This window comes from Mauremys reevesii, linkage group 13, assembly GCF_016161935.1.
Source record: "Mauremys reevesii isolate NIE-2019 linkage group 13, ASM1616193v1, whole genome shotgun sequence".
Classification (NCBI taxonomy): domain Eukaryota; kingdom Metazoa; phylum Chordata; order Testudines; family Geoemydidae; genus Mauremys; species Mauremys reevesii.
The window spans coordinates 3,387,004-3,406,937 of NC_052635.1; the positions used below are offsets into that span (position 1 = coordinate 3,387,004).

At 53.8% G+C, this 19,934-nt stretch overlaps 3 gene segments (V, D, J or C); all 3 read left to right on the forward strand.

Annotated features, from left to right (window-relative positions):
• Nucleotides 1-2,185: 2,185 nt before the first annotated feature.
• Nucleotides 2,186-2,853, forward strand: LOC120380476. The segment is given in 2 exon segments: nt 2,186-2,298; nt 2,393-2,853. Coding segments are annotated over 2 exon segments (369 nt in total).
• Nucleotides 2,854-4,391: 1,538 nt separating this feature from the next.
• Nucleotides 4,392-5,005, forward strand: LOC120380824. The segment is given in 2 exon segments: nt 4,392-4,490; nt 4,581-5,005. Coding segments are annotated over 2 exon segments (471 nt in total).
• A 10,507-nt stretch (nt 5,006-15,512) lies between these two features.
• Nucleotides 15,513-18,786, forward strand: LOC120380825. The segment is given in 4 exon segments: nt 15,513-15,558; nt 15,666-15,824; nt 18,157-18,291; nt 18,386-18,786. Coding segments are annotated over 4 exon segments (705 nt in total).
• Nucleotides 18,787-19,934: the final 1,148 nt, after the last annotated feature.

Below are 19,934 nucleotides of genomic sequence, written 5' to 3' on the forward strand. Positions count from 1 at the left end.
TAAGTGGTCCGCCGAGACCCCCAGTGATTTTCAAGTGTGTGAAAAAATAAGTTAGACTACAAAACCAATCAAGGTGCCTCACTTTATTTCCATTTACTTGCTATTACTTACAGGTGGAGGATGAAGAAAAAAAAAGAAGAAAAACGGGGGTGGGGGGGAGATATGAGAGAATGTGCCGTTTCTTGGCTGGGTCCCAAGGCGGAGCCCCAAAAATGAAGCTGAGCACAGGGCCCCAGTAACTGGGGCTGACCCCTCCCCCACAGCTCCCCACGCCACAGCCACGGGCTGACCCCCCCCCCCCGAGCTCTGCATGCCGCTGGCAGGTCAGGGGCTGACCCCCTCCCACTTTGCCCCAGCTCCTGCACCACTGCTAGGAGCTGGGACTGACGCCCTCCCTACACAGCTGTCAGGGGCTGGGGCTGGCCCCTATCTCCTCCCCCCCCAGCTGCATTCTGGCTGGGACTGACCCCCTCAAGCCCTGCTGCCTGACACCTTGCGTTGCCACCCCCCCCACACACACACACATGTTCCTCCACACCCTGCTGGGGGGGGGGCACCAGACTTTTCTGGTAAACTGGGTATTTGTTCGTTGGCTCTTGCCAACTGATCAGTTGCAAGAGCAAACCGGATAAATTCCCGTTTTTACCAAAAAAGTCAGGATGGCTGGGACAGAGCTTAAAAAGGGAACTGTCCCAGCCAAACGGGCACGTAGGGTCATCCTATCTCCAGGCAAGTGGGTCCTGAGGGAGTCCGGCCAGATCCTGGCCAGGCTAATCGTGCCACTCTCGAGAGGCTGGCGTGATTCCCTGTCCTGGCACTGGACCAGCCCCGGCCACACTGCCAGTTCAGCCTGACAGAGACCGTCACCTTCCAGCAGGGCCGGTGAGCATGGCCAGGGTGTAGGGTGTGGGTCTCTGGAGGTGTGTGGGGGCTGCTGGCCAGTGGGAGGTCTCTTGGGGGGCGGTGGGGGTGGTCTGTGTGTTGGGATGCTGGGCAGTGGGTGGTGTGAGTGGGGTGCTGTGTAGTGGTGGTGGTGGGGCTGTGGGGAAGTGCATTGGTCAGTGATGGTGTGGCTGGCTGAGTGGGAGGGTGCTGGGTGGGGGTGTGCAGGGCGCTGTGCATTTGTGGTGGAGGGTCTGTGGTGGGGACATAGCAGTTCCAGGGGATGCTGAGCATATGGAGTCAGGGCCTGTGGGGTGTGGCATGGGCCCACCCCCGAGGGGAAGGGGCACGCTGGCAGTACACGGCTGGGCAGGCCAGTGTGCACCTGGCAACTGCCAGTTTCTGTACAGTGCCCTGAACTGGGCTGGGTGGAGGGGGGCTGGCCCCACCATGCTATGCCCCATTGGCCCTGGCTGGCCCCTCGCTCTGCGGACTCACCTTCCCACGCCATGCTCCTTTGCCCCATGGGGGCCCACAAATATGTTTAGCGCCTGGCCCACAAAAGGTTAATCCGGCCTGTTACTGACCCGATGTTCACATGGGCAGAGACTCTGGGAGACCCCTTCCCCAGGATGGGATAATTTGATGTATCAGGGACGTAGCCATGTTAGTCTGTATCCACAAAAACAACGAGGAGTCCGGTGACACCTTAAAGACTGACAGATTTATTTGGGAACAAGCTTTTGTGAGTAACCCCCCCACGCACTTCTTCAGATGCATGGAGTGAAAATTACAGATACAGGCATAACAATACTGGCTCACGAAGAGAAGGGAGTTACCTTACACGTGGAGAACCAGAGTTGTGGGGTAACTCCCTTCTTTCCCTGTGTCAGTATAACAATGCCTGCATCTGTAATTTTCACTCCATGCATCTGAAGAAGTGGGTTTTTTACCCACAAAAGCTTATGCCCAAATAAATCTGTTAGTCTTTAAGGTGCCACCGGACTCCTCGTTATAAGTTCATGACAATCAGGCCCTAAATTCATAACCGGGGAATTGGGCTCACACCCGGCAGCTGATTCTTTCCCCCTTTATACCCCATCGCACTGGGGCTGGGCGCTGTAGAGACCCACAGGAAGGGACGATCTAGCTCCTCTCTCTCACCCCTGGAGGAAGCAATTCACAGCTTGCAGGAAAGGAATTTGGGTCCCTTATAGGGAGCGGGATATGCAAATAGAGGTGGAGAGTTTCCTGTTTAAATCTGTGCCTCTCTCTACCCAGGCAGCACCCGGAGAGACAAACTGCAGCCCCTGGGTCTGTGCAGTGACCAGCCAATCCCCCGGGAACTTTCCTCTCCAGCGCCAGGCAAAATGAGACCTTGGATCGCAGCTGTTTTCATTGTAGCAGCTTTGGAAGGTATTTTGTTCCCCCAGCTTAAATGGCAGAGCCCGAAGACTATAACATTATCGCTGTTTTTATACCGATACTTGTAACATGTCTTTATTTGCAGGTGTCCGGTCTCAGGCGCAGCTGGTAGAGTCTGGTGGAGATGTGAAAAAACCTGGAGACTCTCTCCGCCTCTCCTGCAAAGCCTCTGGCTTCACCTTCAGCAGCTATCAAATGGCTTGGGTCCGACAGGCCCCCGGGAAGGGGCTGGAGTGGGTTGCTCAGATTAGCACGGATGGATCGAGCCAGTGGTATTTGCCTGCTGTGAAAGGCCGATTCACCATCTCCAGGGACAACTCCAACAACCTGCTGTATCTGCAACTGACCGGCCTGAAGCCCGAGGACACCGCCCGCTATTACTGTGCGAGAGAGACACACACAGATTAAGCCTGTGGATGCTCGTACAAAAACCAGAGCTGCGGAACTTCCCGCGGCTGCCGCATGGGGGCAGCAACGACACAAGCAAAACTCTCCTGCCTGGGGCGCAAGAGGGGGAGGGGCCTCAGGACTGAAAACTCCGACATCGCGGATTAACTCTTTCATGTCCTGACTACGCCCCCCAACCCAGTGCAGAGCAGAGCGCTGCTCGCCTCACGCAAACGGCTCTTCCCATTGGCGTTAATGGGGGATCTCCAGGGAGCGAAGCAACGAGCAATTGGCTCTTCTCCGTATGGCTGAACCTGCCGGGGAACATTTCCCTGTGGGCACCGCACAGTTCAGTGCAGCCGGGAAGTGGAATCAGCCCTGTCTCTGCCAGCGCCAGCGGGTGTCCCAGCCCCACGGGACCCCGTGAACCGACCCCTCCCCACTCACAGCCCCGCTGCTCGTGGGCCGGAGCTGCAGAGCTGAGATTCACCCTGTCTCATGAATATTTATATTTCCATATAGTTAACCCAAAGATTGGCGCTGAGGGCAGTGGGGTAGCAAGGTTCTTTGCCGCCCCAAGCACGGCAGTCGGGCGGCCTTCGGTGGCCTTTCTGCCGGTGATTTGCCTGTACGCGTCTTCAGGGAAGCCGTGGGACCGGCAGACCTCCCGCAGGCACTCCGCCAAAGGCAGTCTGACTCTCGCCCTCAGGGCGATTGGCAGAGCGCCCCCCCCCCACCCCCGCGGCTTGCCACCCCAGGCACATGCCTGCTGCGCTGGTGCCTGGAACCGCCCCTGAGTAAGGGTACAGGGAAGAAGCCTGGTAGGACTTATTGGGATCCTGCAGAGAGAAGCAGCAGCCCCACAGGGGAGGTGTCCGGGGTCTTTAGGGTCAGAGAGCGCAGGGCTGGTGGCCTTGTCCGGTGGCTGCTCGTTTGGGGTCCTCATTCCCCTTGCGATACATCTCCTCTCGCGCTGATGCGCCCCAGCCCTGGCGCGCAAGAACAGAACACGGAGCACGCAGCCAAACTCTGAAACCCGGGCTTTTCAGAAACAGTATCAGAAACACAGACAGGGATGTCCAGGGCAGGGAGCTGAGGGGTCTCACCTTTCTCTTCTGAGAACCGGACAGCAACACACACCTGTCAGATACCGGTTCTTGCCTGTCCCTGTAAATGTGGGGAGGTGAGAGCGCCGAAAGCCTGGCAGAGCGGGGCTCCTTCCAGTCCCCGCGGCAAACCCTGGCAGCAATTAAAGACACTTCCCTGACTGCGAAGAGGAGACGCGTGTCCGCTCCAGGGGTGTCAGGGCTGGGCCTGTAGACAGAGCCTAGGCCACTTAGCTGCTGGGGCAACACCAAAGGGTGAGAGTCTGTTAAACCCTTGAGGAGTTCAAAGCTTTTTCTCTAGGAACGAGTCTTGGGTCCCCAGACCAGGATGTGAGATCATAAGAACATAAGAACCACCAGACTGGGTCAGACCAAAGGTCCATCCAGCCCAGTGTCCTGTCTGACAGTGGCCAGTGCCAGGTGCCCCAGAGGGAGTGACCAGACCAGGGCACTCATCCAGTGAGTCACTGGGAAGGAGTTTTAGCTGTTATAAGGAGGGGGATATGCAAATAAGGGTGAGAGTTTCCTGTTTAAATCTCTCTCTGCCGAATCTGCACCCCGAGACAATCTGCAGCCCACTGGGTCTGTGCAGTTACCAACCGACCCACCCGAGACCTTTCCACTCCCCTTCCACACCAGGGAAAATGCCTCTTTGGCTCCATTTCGTGGTCGTTGCAGCAGCGTTGGGAGGTATTTTCTCGCCTTGTACGGGTAGGGGAGTCAGCGGGATGGATTGTTGGCAATTCGCACTGACCTGGCTTTAACATGCGTTTATTCCAGGTGTCCGGTCACAAGTCCAGCTGCTGGAGTCCGGCGGGGATGTGAAAAAGCCCGGAGACTCCCTCAGACTGACCTGCACCACCTCAGGGTTCAGCATAGACAGCGCCTGGATGCACTGGCTCCGCCAGGCTCCCGGGCAGGGGCTGCAGTGGGTATCAGCAATTAATGGAGCAACCACCTATTACGGAGATTCCGTGAAAGGGCGATTCACCACCTCTACAGACAGCTCCAAGAAGCTGATCTACCTGCAACTAACCGGCCTGAAGCCCGAGGACACCGCCCGGTATTACTGTGCGAGAGACACCGTGAGGCGAAGCCGGGCTGAGCTCAGACAAAAACCTCCCGTTGCGGTCAGCAGGGGAAGTCCCAGCTGGTTTGTGACACTGACAGTCCGGGCGCTGGGCTCTCGCGGTTCCCTTCCTTGAAATGGTTAAAATGTTCTCGGCTCTGCAGCCAAATCCAGTGCCACAGACAGCAGAGATCCCGAGGCCGGCACCTCGGGACTGCGATGGGGGGACTGACACGCTGGGTCCCATAAACTGTTCCAGGCCTCACAATACATTCTATAGAGCCGAGAAAATGCCAAACACTCCCCATGTGACCCCCATGTTCTGTGTGCTGGGAAAAACCGGGATAAGGAAAAACACGGACCAGGACAGCTATCAACGAGCAGAGGCTACTCCCCCCAAACACGCCTGACCAGTGCCCTAGAGCTGTGTGATGTTTGCTTAGAAGCCTATTAAACAGCTTCCGTTCTTATCTGACTCCCTGCCTGATCCGCTGTCTCATCTCCCCTGGCCTCAGGCTGCACCGGTGCCAAAGCGCAGGGGCTGGAGGGAATGACCCCTCCCTTCCAGCCCTGCAGTTCTGTGATTCTGTGATCGATCCATGGATACTCTACCCCTCCCCCCTCTCTCAGCCTTTGCTCACAGAGCTGGGATCACACACTGCGGGGAGAGTCTCTTATGTTTACAGGTGCCCAGGGAAATTAATAACCCAACGCCCTCTTTAAATCCCGCCACGCCTCTGTCCCTGCATCTCCCCCCCGGTACAGAGACTCCGGCTTCTCCACAGTTTCTCATTGTCTCCCCATCCTTGGACACGCTCATTTCTCCACCTCCAGGAAGATGAGATTCTGTTTCCACTAACTTGCTGCTTTATCAATTTTCCAAGGTAAACTTTTGCCTCCCTAAAGGCCCTAGGATGTCACCTGTGTTACCACAGCCTCCAAATTAATACTCCTTTGCTTTATTTCCCTCGGGTCTTTTAACAGAAACACCAGATAATGGTGAGCAGTTTATACAAAGATAAAACTTCTATAAAGCGCCCCCGCCCTCCCCTCTCCCACCCATCCCACTCTCGCTGCCCCTCGAGGGGTGGTAGACGAATTCCTGAGATATTTAGTTGGTTTTTTATCATTTCATTGCAGCTCCAGGCCAAACCCTTTACTTAAACCAGCATGAAACAGGGAATGTAGGTAGAAGAGGTGAGAATCTATAGCAGGCCAACCCCACCCCCCACACACACACTAACAAGCCCACGTTATTACAGCTCAACTACTTGCTGCATTTGCCATTGAGCAGCCCCAGATCCGAGCGCACCGCTCTGCATTCCTGTGCGACATATGGACACCACGGGGATCCAACCTGTGATTGTCATAAACAGATAGTTAAGGGTTAAGGTCTCTTTTACCTGTAAAGGGTTAACAAGCTCAGTAACCTGATGAACACCTGACCAGAGGACCAATCAGGGGACAAAATAATTTCAAATCTCTGTGGAGGGAAGGCTTTGTCTGTGTTCTTTGTTGGGGTCTTTGTTCTCTCTTTGGATCTAAGAGAGGCCAGACGTATTTTCCAGGCTCTCCAAGTTCCCTGAAGTATTTTCTTCTATTCAGTATAGTGAGTATTAGAAAGGTGGTTTAGTCTTATAATTAATTTCTACATTTGCAATTGTGTGTCTGCTGAAGAAATCTCTTTATTTCTGTTCGCTGTTACTTTGATTATTCTGAGGCCTGGTCTACACTAGGACTTTAATTCGAATTTAGCAGCGTTAATTCGAACTAACCGCTCAACCGTCCACACCAGGAAGCCATTTAATTCGAACTAGAGGGCTCTTTAGTTCGAATTTGGTACTCCACCCCGGCAGGTGGAGTAGTGCTAAATTCGACATGGCTAGCTCGAGTTAGGCTTGGTGTGGATGCAAATCGAACTTAGTAGCTCCGGGAGCTATCCCACAGTGCACCACTCTGTTGACGCTCTGGACAGCAGTCCGAGCTTGGATTCTCTGACCAGCCACACAGGAAATGACCCGGGAAAATTTGAATTCATTTTCCTGTCTGGGCACTTTGAATCTGACGTCCTGGCTGGACATCGGGGCGAGCTCCGCAGCACCTGCAACGATGCAGAGCTCTCCAGCAGAGGAGTTCATGTTATCTGTGAATAGAAAGAGGGACCCAGCATAGACTGACTGGGAACTCTTCGATCTGATCGGTGTGTGGGGCAAGGAGTCTGTGCTTTCGGAGCTGCGCTCCAAAACAGGAAATGCGAAGACCTACGAGAAGGTCTCCAAAGCCATGAGAGACAGAGGATACAGCCGGGATGCAACGCAGTGCCGCGTGAAAATCAAGGACCCCAGACAAGGCTACCAAAAAATCAAAGCGGCAAACGGACGCTACGGAGCCTGCCACCACTGCCCCACCAGTGACCGTGGACTCTGACGATGGGACAGTGTCGACGGCCAGTTCCTCGGTGATGTTCGCGGACGGGGAAGATGAGGAAGGATTTGTGGAGGACGAGGCAGGCGAGAGCGCTTACAACGCTGGTTTCCCCGACAGCCAGGATCTATTCATCACCGTCACGGAGATCCCCCAACAATCCTCCCTGGCCATTAACCCGGACCCTGAATCAGGGGAAGGAGCAGTCGGTAAGTGCTTTAACCATGTTAACTTTTATTCTTACTATAACAGGAATCTTAACTGTGTGAAAAGGAGGTCTCTCTAGATATGGGGATAGAACAGAAATCATCCTTGGAGATCTCCACGAAGATCTCCTTGCGTTAATCGAAAAGCATCAGCAGGAGGTTCCTGGGGAGAGCTGCCTTATTGGGTGCTCCGTGGTAGCACAGTTTTCCGCGCAAGGCTTTCATGAGGTACTCAGGGAGCACTGCCTCCCCGAGCATGGCTGCATCGGGCCCTGGTTCGTGCTAGCTTTCACGCAGCATGCGCTCTCTATCTCCTTCAGTGACCCTCCTCAGGGTGATCTCGCTCGGAGACTCCTGCATCTAATTAGGGTAATTACTGTAATTTTACGCCTGGTCCAAAGTATTTTTAAAAAATCTATGGACAGACGGCATAGCACAGATTCAGCACGCAGCTGCGTGACGAGCGTAACGGAAAGCCAAAGAATATAATGGACGCTCATGGAGGGAGGGGGGAATGAGGACGCAAGGTATCCCACAGTTCCTGCTGTCTCCAAAAAGTATTTGCATTCTTGGATGAGCTCCAAATGCTTCTAGGGTCAAACACAGTGTCTGCGGTGGGTCAGGGCATAGTTCGGCAATTTGCGCACACACCCCACCCACCACCAGAAGTGAAAACAATCCTCTGTTGACTCTTTTACATGTCACCCTATCTTTACTGAATGCTGCAGATAGATGCGATAGTGCAGCACTCAACACCAACATCCTTGCTCCCCCCACGCTATGGATGGCTGATGGTACAAAAAGATGGGTATCCATCCTCATCATCAGCCTATTGGCACATGGGGCAGTGCAAAAGGGCTAGTAACCATGCCCATCTTATTACCATCTTATTACCAATTTATGGTATGGTAGATGGTACAATATGGCTGGTAACCATCTCTGCTGTCATGCAAAAGCAAAAGCATACTGCTGTGTAGCGCTGCTGGCCCGCCTCTGTCAGCGGCATCTAGTACACATACGGTGACATACACAAAAGGCAAAACAGTGTCCATGGTTGCCACGCTATGGCGTATGCCAGGGCAATTCTGGGAAAACGGGCTTGAAATGATTGTCTGCCGTTGCTTTCCCGGAGGAAGGAATGACTGGCGACATTTACCCAGAATCCACCGCGAAAATGATTTGTGCCCCAGCAGGCACAGGGGTCTCAACCCAGAATTCACAGAGACAGCCTAGACTCAGTTAACTGTTCGCAAAAATGTATCTTTGCAAGGAATTCACTCCCTGTGAAGAAGTAGGAAGCACAGACTGCCTGTGCGGGGGAGGGGAGAGCCAGAGGTTTAGGTGAGATGCAGGAATTCAAAGGGTGAGTTGAGCCTGGCCTGGGGGAGGGGAGGTGACACCTCTGGCCAGGGCAGACAAAGGAAGGAGGCGGAGGAGAGAGGAGGGGCCGGAGAGGACTGGGAGAAGAAGGTGGGCTGGAGAAGAGAGGGGAGTCAGGAGACCGAGCTCTGATCCCCGGGGGGGGGGGGCTGTGAGGCCCCCCAAGATGGGCCTAACCGGGGAATCTGGTTATCTGTGCCTGCAAGACCTGTGTTGGACTGTGTTCCTGTCGTCTAAATAAACCTTCTGCTTTACTGGATGGCTGAGAGTCCTGGTGAATCGTAGGGAGCACGGGGGTGAAGGCCCTGGGTCCCCCACACTCCGTGACACTCCCTGTTTCCCATCTCACAGCTTCCACTGTCTCCAGACCTGCCACAGCATCCCCCTTGCAGAGGCTGGCAAAGATTAGGCAGCGAAAGAAAAAGACAAGGGACAAGATGTTCGAGGAACGTATGGGCTGCTACCTAGCAGAGGCGGACCAGCAGAGCCAGTGGAGGGAGACCGTCTCTCTGTGCCAGCGCTCACACAGCGAACGGGAGGAGAGGTGGCATGAGGAAGACAAGCAGGCGACTGAAACGCTGCTTGGACTAGTGAGGGAGCAAACGGACACGCTCAGGCGCCTTGTGGATGTTCTGCAGGACCGCAGGAGGACAGAGACACCCTGCAGTGTATCTGCAACCGCACTCCCCCGCCACAAAGTCCCATACCCCCCTCACCGAAAATAATCAGGAGGAGGGGTGGCCGGGGACGTGAATACTGTCACTGCACCACAGCACAGTGCTCAAGTACCCAAAAGCTCTCATACCCTACATTTGCCGAAGTCCTTCACTTCCAGACTCACAGTAGTCCCAATCCCAGTCCCATCCCCTAACTGTGTACTTAATTAATAAAATGCTTTGCTGTTAATTACTGTTTCCGTTATGTTTTTACAAAGAAGACTGTGTTTGAATGGGGGGCGTGGGGAAGGGGGTGGTTAATTGCATAGGACAGTCACCTTTCCCAGGGTACAGACACGGGGGCAGGATCAGCAGCGGGTCACACACACGGTGCAGTCAGTAGGCACCCTGGTCGGTTTTTGGAGGTGGTTTCCAGGATCTGTGTGGGCGGGGGAGATGTGACTTTGCAGCGGGGGAGGGCGGTTACAGATCTTATACAGCGGTCCTTGTCCTGGACCGCTGAGTCACGCAGCTGAGGAATCTGTATCCGTCCTCCTCCACCACAAGGTCACATATCCGCCTGCACACAGAATTCCATAAAGAGGGATGGCAGGCTCCATTGAAAGAAGCATTCCGGCACTGCGGACCGCTCTAGGAGCAGGAGCCTGTCATTCCTTGAGTTTAGAGGCGGTCTTTACATCACCGCACACCCTACCCAGCACAGCCTGCGTCCCAGTTTCAACCCTTTCACGAAAAGTCATGAATAAAGAAACCTTTGTTAAGTAATAATGGGACACGTATTTTATTTTTACACGTGTGCTGGAAGTGGGGGTAATGGGGTGAACGGGGTATGTAACCGAAGAGGAGAGTCAACAGTAACTGGGTAAAGAAACAGGGGCAGGTTCAGCTTCTCTTTAAAGAAACTGAACAGTCACAGGTCACGCTGCTCGCTGCTCGCTGGTATTTGAAGAGTTCCTTGTCGCTGTCCCAGGCGCCTGTATAGGGCTTCATGAGCAAGTGCATTAGCGGGCAGGCTGGGTCCCCGAGGATGACTATAGGCATCTGCACATCCACAACAGTTATTTTGTGGTCCGCGAAGAAACTACCTTCCTGCAGGCATCTGAGCGGCCCACAGTTCCTGAAAACACACGCATCATGAACCTTGCCCGGCCACCCGATGTTGATGTTTGTAAAATGTCCCCTATGGTCCCCCAGTGCTTGCAGCACCATTGAAAAGTAGCCCAATTTCTCAGCAGCTGACTGTGGAAGAGGTGGACGATAAAGTGCGAGGAGGAGAAAACGGCGATGATCGCAGCGGGCTCCATGCTTGCAGTGCTGTGGCGTCCGCGCTGTCACTGACCAGAAAAGTGCACGAACAGATTGCCCGCAGGCGCTTTCAAGGAGGGAGGGAGGAAGGGAGGTTGTGATTGACGGTTCAATGACGACACTTACCCAAAACCACCCTCGACACATTTCTCCCCCCAGCAGGCATTGGGGGCTCTACCCAGCATTCCAATGGGCAGCGGGGACTGCGGGAACTGTGGGATAGCTTCCCACAGTGCACCGCTTCCAAAGTCGACGCTGGCCCTGTGAATGTGGAATCAGAAATTCGAATTAGTGTATTTAGTATGGATACACAAATTCGACTTCAAAAGGTCGAATCCACAAATTCGAACTAAGTTGATTCGAAATAGTCTTGTAGTGTAGACAAGGCCTGAGAAAGGAGGGTGGGAGGGAAAGCCTCTCCAGGTTTATAGCTAGACCCTATATATTTTCCATCTTGGTGTTACAGAGATAGTGTACTTTCTTTCTTTCTTTTAATAAAATCCTTTTCTTTTGTAGAACCTAATTGATTTCTTCCCTTGTTTGGATTTTCAGGGGAAGGGGAGAGGGGAAAAGTGAATCCCTCTTTGTTTGATTCAAGGAGTTTGAATCAAGGTATCTCTCTCAAGGACTAGGGGAGGGGGGAAGAAGGTGGGGAAAATTGGATTATTTCCCTTTGTGTTAAGATTCAAGGAGTTTGGATCTGTGTTCCCCAGGGAAAGTTTGGGGGAACAGGGAATTTCTAGCTGGTGGCAGCTTTTACCAGATCTAAACTAGGATTTTAGTTTAGAGGAGTCCATGCAGGTCCCCATCTTGTGGACGCTAAAGTTCAAAGTGGGGAATAAACCTATGACAATGATAAATAGACAGAAAGAGATTTCTGCTTGTAACTGTGCTTAGTGGGTCACAACACAACCCAATATTGGTGGTTATTCTTTGATAAGCTGTACCAAACCAGCCACAAAATTAAACTCCTGTTTCACCGCAGGGGCTAACAAGAAAACATAAAGGCAGTTTCCTCAGGCATCTCAGTTCTGATGTCACCACCAAAAACAGGAGATTCAGAGATAAGTGGTTCTTTACAGCCTGTCTCATCAAATCATAGGTTCTCCTGATCCCAAAATACCTCCCGGGGTGAGGGGGTCAGGTTTGTAGAAATGTTGCTGGTGCCCCAAATGCCCAGAGCTCGCCATCCCCAACTCTGCTCCCCACCTGCCTAAGGCCCTGCGAGGGAGTGTGTGTGTGGGGAGGGGTGCTGGGGGCAGGCCCTGGGCTGGGGCAGGGGATTGGGGTGCAGGGTGCAGGCTTGGGGAGGAGTGGGGTGCGGTGTGCAGGCTATGGGCTGGAGCATGGGGTGGGGGTACAGGAGGGGGTGAGGGGAGGGAGTTTGGGGGCAGGAGAGGTGTGTGGGAAGGGGCAGGGGTTCAGGCTCTGGAAAGGGAGGAGTGCAGTGCTTACCTGGGGCTCCTAGCCAGGGCAGCAGAGCCGTCTCTAGCCACTCAGGTGCCCTATGCAGCCTCCCCCCCCGCCCTGTGGGGAGGCTGTGTGGGGCCCCAGGAATCTGCGGGGGTGGGGGAAAGAACCTGCTCCCCTCCGCAGGGTCTGGGCTGCACTCAAGGCCTGTGAGGCCCGGGAAGCAGGAGCTGTGGGGGGGTCACTTTGGGGGGCCCCACAGGCAAGGCTGGCTCTACTGTTTTCGCTGCCCCAAGCAGCACACCGAATTGCCGCCGTGAATGGCAGGGGCAATCCATGTGTGCCGTGAGGGCAGCACGCACGTTTCCGCAGTGGCAGCAATTTGGTGACTGCTTCTATCTTCAGCAAGAATACAGAAGCTGTGCTGCTGTGGACAGCTGAACATAGAAGCTGCCGCCGAATTGCCTCCGCCAGGGAAATGCGCGTGCCGCCCTAAAGGCACAGGGACTGCCCCCGCCGACAATTCGGCGCACTGCTTAGGGGCAAAAACACATGGACTGCCATCCCTTGCAGATTGCCACCCCAAGCACCTGCTTGGGATGCTGGTGCCTGGAGCTGGCCCTGCCCACAGGCCTCCAGTGGCTTGGGGCATTGGCGGACGTGACTGGGCAACAAAATTCAACGTTAATCAATGGAAAGTAATACACATTGGAAAACATAATCTCAACTATGTATATAAAACGATGGGGTCTAAATTAGCTGTTAACAGGCAAGAAAGTGATGTTGGAGTCATTGTGGATGGTTCTCTGAAAATATCCAGTCAATGTGCAGTGACAGTCAGAAAAGCAAACCCAATGTTGGGAATCATTATGAAAGGGACAGATAATTGCCAAATTGCCCCAAATGTCATGGTACCCTAGGCATCTGCGTGCTGCATACGTGGCAGCACCAGCTCCAGCAACCAGCCCTATCCCCGGCTCCCCCGCACTCCCCATGGGCTGCACCCAGTGCAAGGAGCAAAGCCATCCCTAGGGATGTGTAGGATCCCAGACACCTCCCTCTGCCCCACCAATTAGCCTTCTGCCCTGCTCCACCCCCGCCCCACCCCCATTCCACCTCTATCCCCAGCAACCCCGCACTCACTGGCAGCAGTGGAAAGCGGAGCAGTCCAGACCCAGCCCACTCTGCTCCGCCAGCTCCCAGCCACGGCGCTCTGCTTCCCGTCACCGGTGAGTGTGGAGTGGGACCCCTCCCCCCTGAGCAACATGGCTGGGGCTGGGGAAGAGAAGCACAGCCGGCTGCTCCTGGCCTCCCGTCAATGCCCCAAGCCACTGTAGGTCCGAGGACACCGCGCTGTGTATTACTGTGCAAGAGACACAATGAGGGGAAGCGAGTTTGAGCTCAAACAAAAACCTCCCCCTGCAGAGACCAGGGAAGGCAGCAGCTCTGCTCCCCAGCACTGAGAACAAGCACAAAGTATCTCCCCTCAGGGACACCGCACAGAGCTGTACCAGGAGACAGAGGCTCTGCTGACCCCATTCTCCCGGGAAGCGCAGGGAGCGGATGCCCAGGGTCTATTTCACGGAGCAGGAGGAAAGAACAGGTGCATCCACCCTCGCTCTGTGGATGCCCCCAGCGCCCACCAGAGCTTTCGGATCAGATACTCTGCAGTTACGGATCCCTCCTTCCCCAGTGAAGTCAATGGAGACGCCGAGCCCTTAGCGAAGAGCAGTGGGAATGCGGAGCCCTGAGGGAGAATTATGGACTGGAAGGCGGGGGGTGGGGGTCAGTGATCATCTATCGCTTTTGTCTGAGGCTGATAATTCTCTGGTTGAAATTCACCCTTTTCGTAGGAGTCAGCACAAGGTCCTCTCCAGCTCCTGAGCCCTGCCCAAACCTAAGCCTTCTGTAGGATTTATCCACTGGCGGAGCCTTCTGCACAGGGATGGCTTTTATCCCTTCTGCAGAGCTCTGACCTTTCTCCTCAGACGAAGCCACAGTGACTCCAAAACTATTTCCAGCAATGGCAATGTAGTATGGAAGAAAACAGAGTCTTCACTCACAGGTTGGTTGCAACAAGTCCGAGACAGTTTATTTTCCTGACACTTGCAAGGGGAGAGTACACACAGGCGGGGTTCCCCGTCCCAGCCAGGTCTCTATTAGATAAACTATTAGGACAAGCATTTACACCTTTTCCTGCAGACAGTAATGATCAACAACCACATCTTGTTTATACATATTCTTTCCTAATATCTCCCTTTTTCTCATGAATTTCTGCCACAATCTACATTGCATTCTTATCTAACACAAGGACAAACAACAGTATCTCTTAAAGTTCTTTGTTCCACTTGCTTTCTACTTGCCCAGGCCCTGCCTGAACTCTCATGTTATTAAAGCTAGTGTTAGTCTGACTCTTACTTTACTCCTAAAAGTTAAGATATCTGCATTCAAATTCCCTTTATCCTTTTCTCTGCTTCCACAGTAGCCAAAAATAAAACAAAAAACCCCCAGAAATATTCCAAATCACCGTTGCAAAATCTGTTTACACACTCAGTGACCGGGTTACCCTGAGAACAGAATGAATCAATAATGTAACTTGCTCCCAGTTGATAACACTGACACCAACATTGAAGAGGGCGGGGGGAAGAGAGGCAAAAATCCAAAGATAGATAGATAGATAGATAGATAGATAGATAGAGGAGGTGTACAGGGATAGATAGATAGATAGATAGATAGATAGATAGATAGATAGATAGATAGATAGATAGATAGATAGATAGAGGGGGTGTACAGAGATAGATAGATAGATAGATAGATAGATAGATAGATAGATAGATAGATAGATAGATAGATAGATAGATAGATGAGGTGTACAGGGATAGATAGATAGATAGATAGATAGATAGATAGAGGAGGTGTACAGGGATAGATAGATAGATAGATAACACAACTGTTTCCATACAGTTGTTTTACACATGAAATAAGGGTAAAATCGTGACCTTAAGGGAAGGTTCGCTGCTAAGGTCGGACTCTCTAACCCACCTGTATTAGATTTCACAATGAGCTACAGTGTCACATGCCTCCTGGGTCCCCCCGTTATATTGTCCCCACCCTCCGGCCCATGCAAATGAGCTCCCCGGGGCCCTGTTCATAGCCCAGTCCCGGCCGCTCACCCTGCTCAGAGCCAGCGCCGGGCTTCAGCTTCCAATCCCGCCTGGGGACTGAGCCGCCAGCCGCAGACATGACCCCCAGCCTGGCCATTGCCTTCCTCCTGCTGCTCCCCGTGGGTACGGGCGGGATCTGCGCTGCCACTGGGCGCCCGGTACCGCGTGTTCCCTAATAACTGCGCCTCCAGGAATCGCTGCAATATTCCCCCTTTATTTCCCCTCCGCAGGTGTCTATTCCCAGGTCAGCCTGGTGGAGTCCGGAGGGGGAGTCATGAAGCCCGGGGAGACCCTCAGACTGACCTGCACTGTGTCCGGATTCTCCATCACTAGCTACTGGGTGCACTGGGCCCGCCAGCCAGCGGGGAAAGGGTTGGACTGGATGGGAGGTATCTGGGCTGATGGGGGCACTGCTTATAGCAATGCTCTCAAATGTCGACTCCCCATCACCAGAGACACCTCCAAAGGCCAAGTGTCCCTCCAACTGACCGGCCTGCAGCCCGGAGACACCTCCGTGTATTACTGTGTCAGATACACACTGTGAGGAAAATCCTATTAAAGCCTGCACTAAAACTGACCTTGCGGAGAACCAGTCTGGGTTTATGAGCCCCAGGGAGGAGCAGCTGCCAACACTGCTTCTGCCTTGTGTTACAAGCACTCCATGAATCCAACCCCTTAGCACTGAAAGGCAACCATTGCCTCAGAGCTCCCAAGGCTGGGAGTGGAACCCAGGAGTCCTGGCTGCTGCATTTTGTCTCTGGTGCCCCTAAGAAATGAAGGGAAAGGCCCCAGGAATAAGAACATGAGAACAGCCATACTGGGTCAGACCAAAGGTCCATCTAGCCCAGTATCCTGCCTTCCAACAGTGGCCAATACCAGGTACTTCTGAAGCAATGAACAGAACCAGTGATCATCAAGTGATCCATCCTCTGTTGCCCATTACAAGCTTCTGGCAAACAGAGCCTGGAGACACCATCCCAGCCCATTCTGGCTAATAGCCATTGATGGACCTAACCTGGGACCCTAAGAATTGCCAGCCCCAACGCTCTCCCAAGGTCCCACTTAGCTCAACCTTCTGTCTCCCAGAGGGGTCAGCACCCACTATTTCATAGGAAGCACCCCACTATTTGGCAATTATTAACTCACCTGCTCAAAAGGGGAAGATTTCTCATAATCCTCCCTCCTTCTTAGATTCATCTCACTCTGACAGGAGGGGAGTTTATCTCCTTCCCAGAATTGCTCAGTGCTCCAGCTTGAAGCTCTAACTCCTCCCTGTTTGAACCAGAACGATAGCTCTGTGCCAAGGCCGCCCAGAGGATTCAGGGGGCCTGGGGTCTTCTGCGGCGGGAAGCCCCCTTCGGCAGTAATTCAGCGGGGGGGGGTCCTTCTGCTCTGGGACCTGCCACCGAAGTGCCCCAAAGACCCCCGGCGGGGAGCCCCATAATCGAATTACCGCAGAAGATCTGGCACTTCAGCAGCGGGTCCCGCTTCGACAGTAATTCGGTGGCGGGGAGTCCTTCCGCCCCAGAGGGGAAGGACCCCCGCCGCCAAAGACCCCGAGCGGAAGAAGCTCCCGGGACCCGGGCCCCGCGAGAGTTTTCTGGGGCCCCCGGAGCCAGTGAAGGACCCCACTCCAGGGGTCCCAAAAAGCTCTGGTGGGGGCCCCTGTGGGGCCGGAGCAAATTGCCCCACTTGCCCCCCCGCCCCGTGGGCGGCCCTGCGTATGAATGTGCTGTTATCCCCATCATACCCAGGCACTGCACCGGCCGGCCTCTAAGCTGAAAATTCCCACCATCAGCCCGAACCCCGAGAAGCCAGGCAATGAGGAGTCGCGGGTGAAGAATCCCCCCAGGCTTTTCTAACCCCCCCCCCCCTGACATTCTCCGCTGTCAGTAACACTCGGTGGCCCTCCCCCACCCCGAGACATTCTGCCCTCAGCACATTCACCGCCCTGGTGCTGCGCATCCAGCTCTGAATTCTGGCCTAGGACTTTCCTCCGAGCACTTCTCCCATCTCCAGCGACCATCTGCAGCACCGCCCTGCTCCATGCACTAGGCGCTCCTGCTGCGGACCCGGCCCCCGGTCACTGCGCATGTCCGTGGAGCGGGCCCCTGCTGGGAAAGGGAACGGGCCACTTTGCCCCAGCGCCGCAGGCAGGGGCAGCTCTAGAAATCGGGCTGCCCCAAGCAGCGCGAAGCGCTGCGCCGCCCTTCCCCGGTCCCGCGGCGGGTCCCCTCTTCCCGCGGCTCCGGTTGAGCTCCTGCCGGCATGCCTGCGGCAGGTCCACCGGAGCCCGGGACGAGCGGACCTGCCGCAGTCATGCGGTCTAGAGCCGCCCCTGGCCTCAGGAAATCTTCGCCTTCCAGCGGGTATCCCCCAAACCAGTGAAAACCTCGGACCTGACCCCGTCACTGACCCCACAGAACCACCGCCCCACGGTGCACGGGGAGTGGGGGCTTCCGAGCGGAATCTCCCTCCAGCTCTTAGTTGACTAGAATAGATTTCACAGGGGGCCCCAAATCCCCGGATAAAGAATTCCGGCTATTCAAGGGAGCTGTTAGTTTCTCCCACGTACAACAGCGTAAGGAGCGTCTGACCCCGCTCTGAGCCAGCGTGCTAGCAGTTTGCATCTCTGAGGAGAGGAGTTTGTGTCCCTTATAATGAGCGGGATATGCAAAGGGGGGAACCTTCCTCTTTAAATCTCTGCCTCTCTCTGCCCAGGCTGCACCCGGAGAGACAATCTGCAGCCCCTGGGTCTGTGCAGTGACCGGCCAGTCCCTGAGAACTTTTCCCTCCAGCACCAGGGAAATATGACGCTTTGGCTCCATTTAGTTTTCATTGTAGCAGCTTTGGAAGGTATTTTTTTCTCTCTTTCTGTTGCACTGGAGACGTAGAGGAATGTTTGAGTATTTGAAACTAGCGTTTATATGATTATTGTCTTTATCGCCAGGTATCCGGTCCCAGGTCCAGCTGGTGGAGTCCGGCGGGGATGTGAAAAAGCCCAGAGACTCTCTCCGCCTCTCCTGCAAAGCCTCCGGCTTCACCTTCAGCAGCTACAGTATGAACGGGGTCCGACAGGCTCCCGGGAAGGGACTGGAGTGGGTGGCTGAGGTCAGCAAACCGACCGGATCGAGCCAATGGTACTCTCTGGCAGTTCAAGGGCGATTCACCATTTCCCGCGACACTTCAGTCAACACGGTGTATCTTCAAATGACCGGCCTGAAGCCCGAGGACACCGCCCGGTATCACTGTGCGAGAGACACAGTGCGGGGAAATGAATTTACAGTCGGGCAAAATCCTACCGCTGTAGATTGAAAACAACGTATTCAGCCCTTGGGGGCGGTCGAGAGCTGTAAACAACAATTACTTCAATAATGAGACAAAGGAAGAAATCAATTACACTGATGCTGTTTTCTTTCTGTCCGTTAATTTCGCAGAAAACTGAACAATATTTAGATATTTACATCCAGAGAATGAAACATTTTTCAGGGGCGCTCCAGCTCCCTTCCCTCTCCCGCAAACAGCCTGCTCTGCGAGAACCTCACCTGCGGTATTCTGGCCCGGACGCTGCCCGCTTTGACGAGACCGCCGCTGGGGGCACATTGAAGAGGAGTGACCAGACTTCCGCCTGCTTAACCCTTATCTCAGGGCCTGATGTGCAGCTCCATGTTCCGAAAGAAAAATCACAAGGAAATGGGGAATGTGCGTTTCGTTTTCAGTCTCAGAGAATCCAGCTAAACTGATTGAAACCAATAGGACCGTTATACTTAAGCAAACAAACAGTATTTTACATTAACAGTGTGTGACACTGTTCACTTTGAGATGCTACAAAATCTCACACGGCAGCCCGTACACATAGTCTGTAATGGCCGAGCTACCTCACCTTTCTTCGTCTCTCTATTGACCACCTTCTGTCTGCTCCTCCTACTCCTCCTCCTTGAATTATTATTATTCGACTCTCATTTGCACAATATCTGAACACCTCACACCCCGAATACATTTTATTCTCACAACACCCTCCTTGAGAGGTAGCGAAGTATCATTATCCACCATGCTGGAGGTGGTGAAACTGAGGCAGGGAGTGATTAAATGGTTTGCCCAAACAGGCAGCGTGCCAGAGTGAGGGCAGGAATTCTGCTCTTTCCATTTCCAGTTCAGTGGCTTAACCACAGTGTTATCGTTCATCTCTGGCTTTCACAGGATGAGAGGCAGGCTCCTGTCACAAACTGTGGCCTGGAAAGACAAGTGTCATAAACACAGAGCTACGGGTAGCATAAAATCCCTCCTTTACCTGTAAGGGGTTAGGAAGCTCAGATAACCTGGCTGGCACCTGACAAAAGGACCAATAAGGGGAGAAGATACTTTCAAATCTGTGGGGGAAGGTTTTTGTTTGGGACGTTGTTGTTCTCTCAGTGGACAAAGAGAGAGAGACCAAGCAAGTAATCCAGCTCCTGCTGAATGATACGTCTAAACGTACAAACATAGTAAGTAATAGCAAG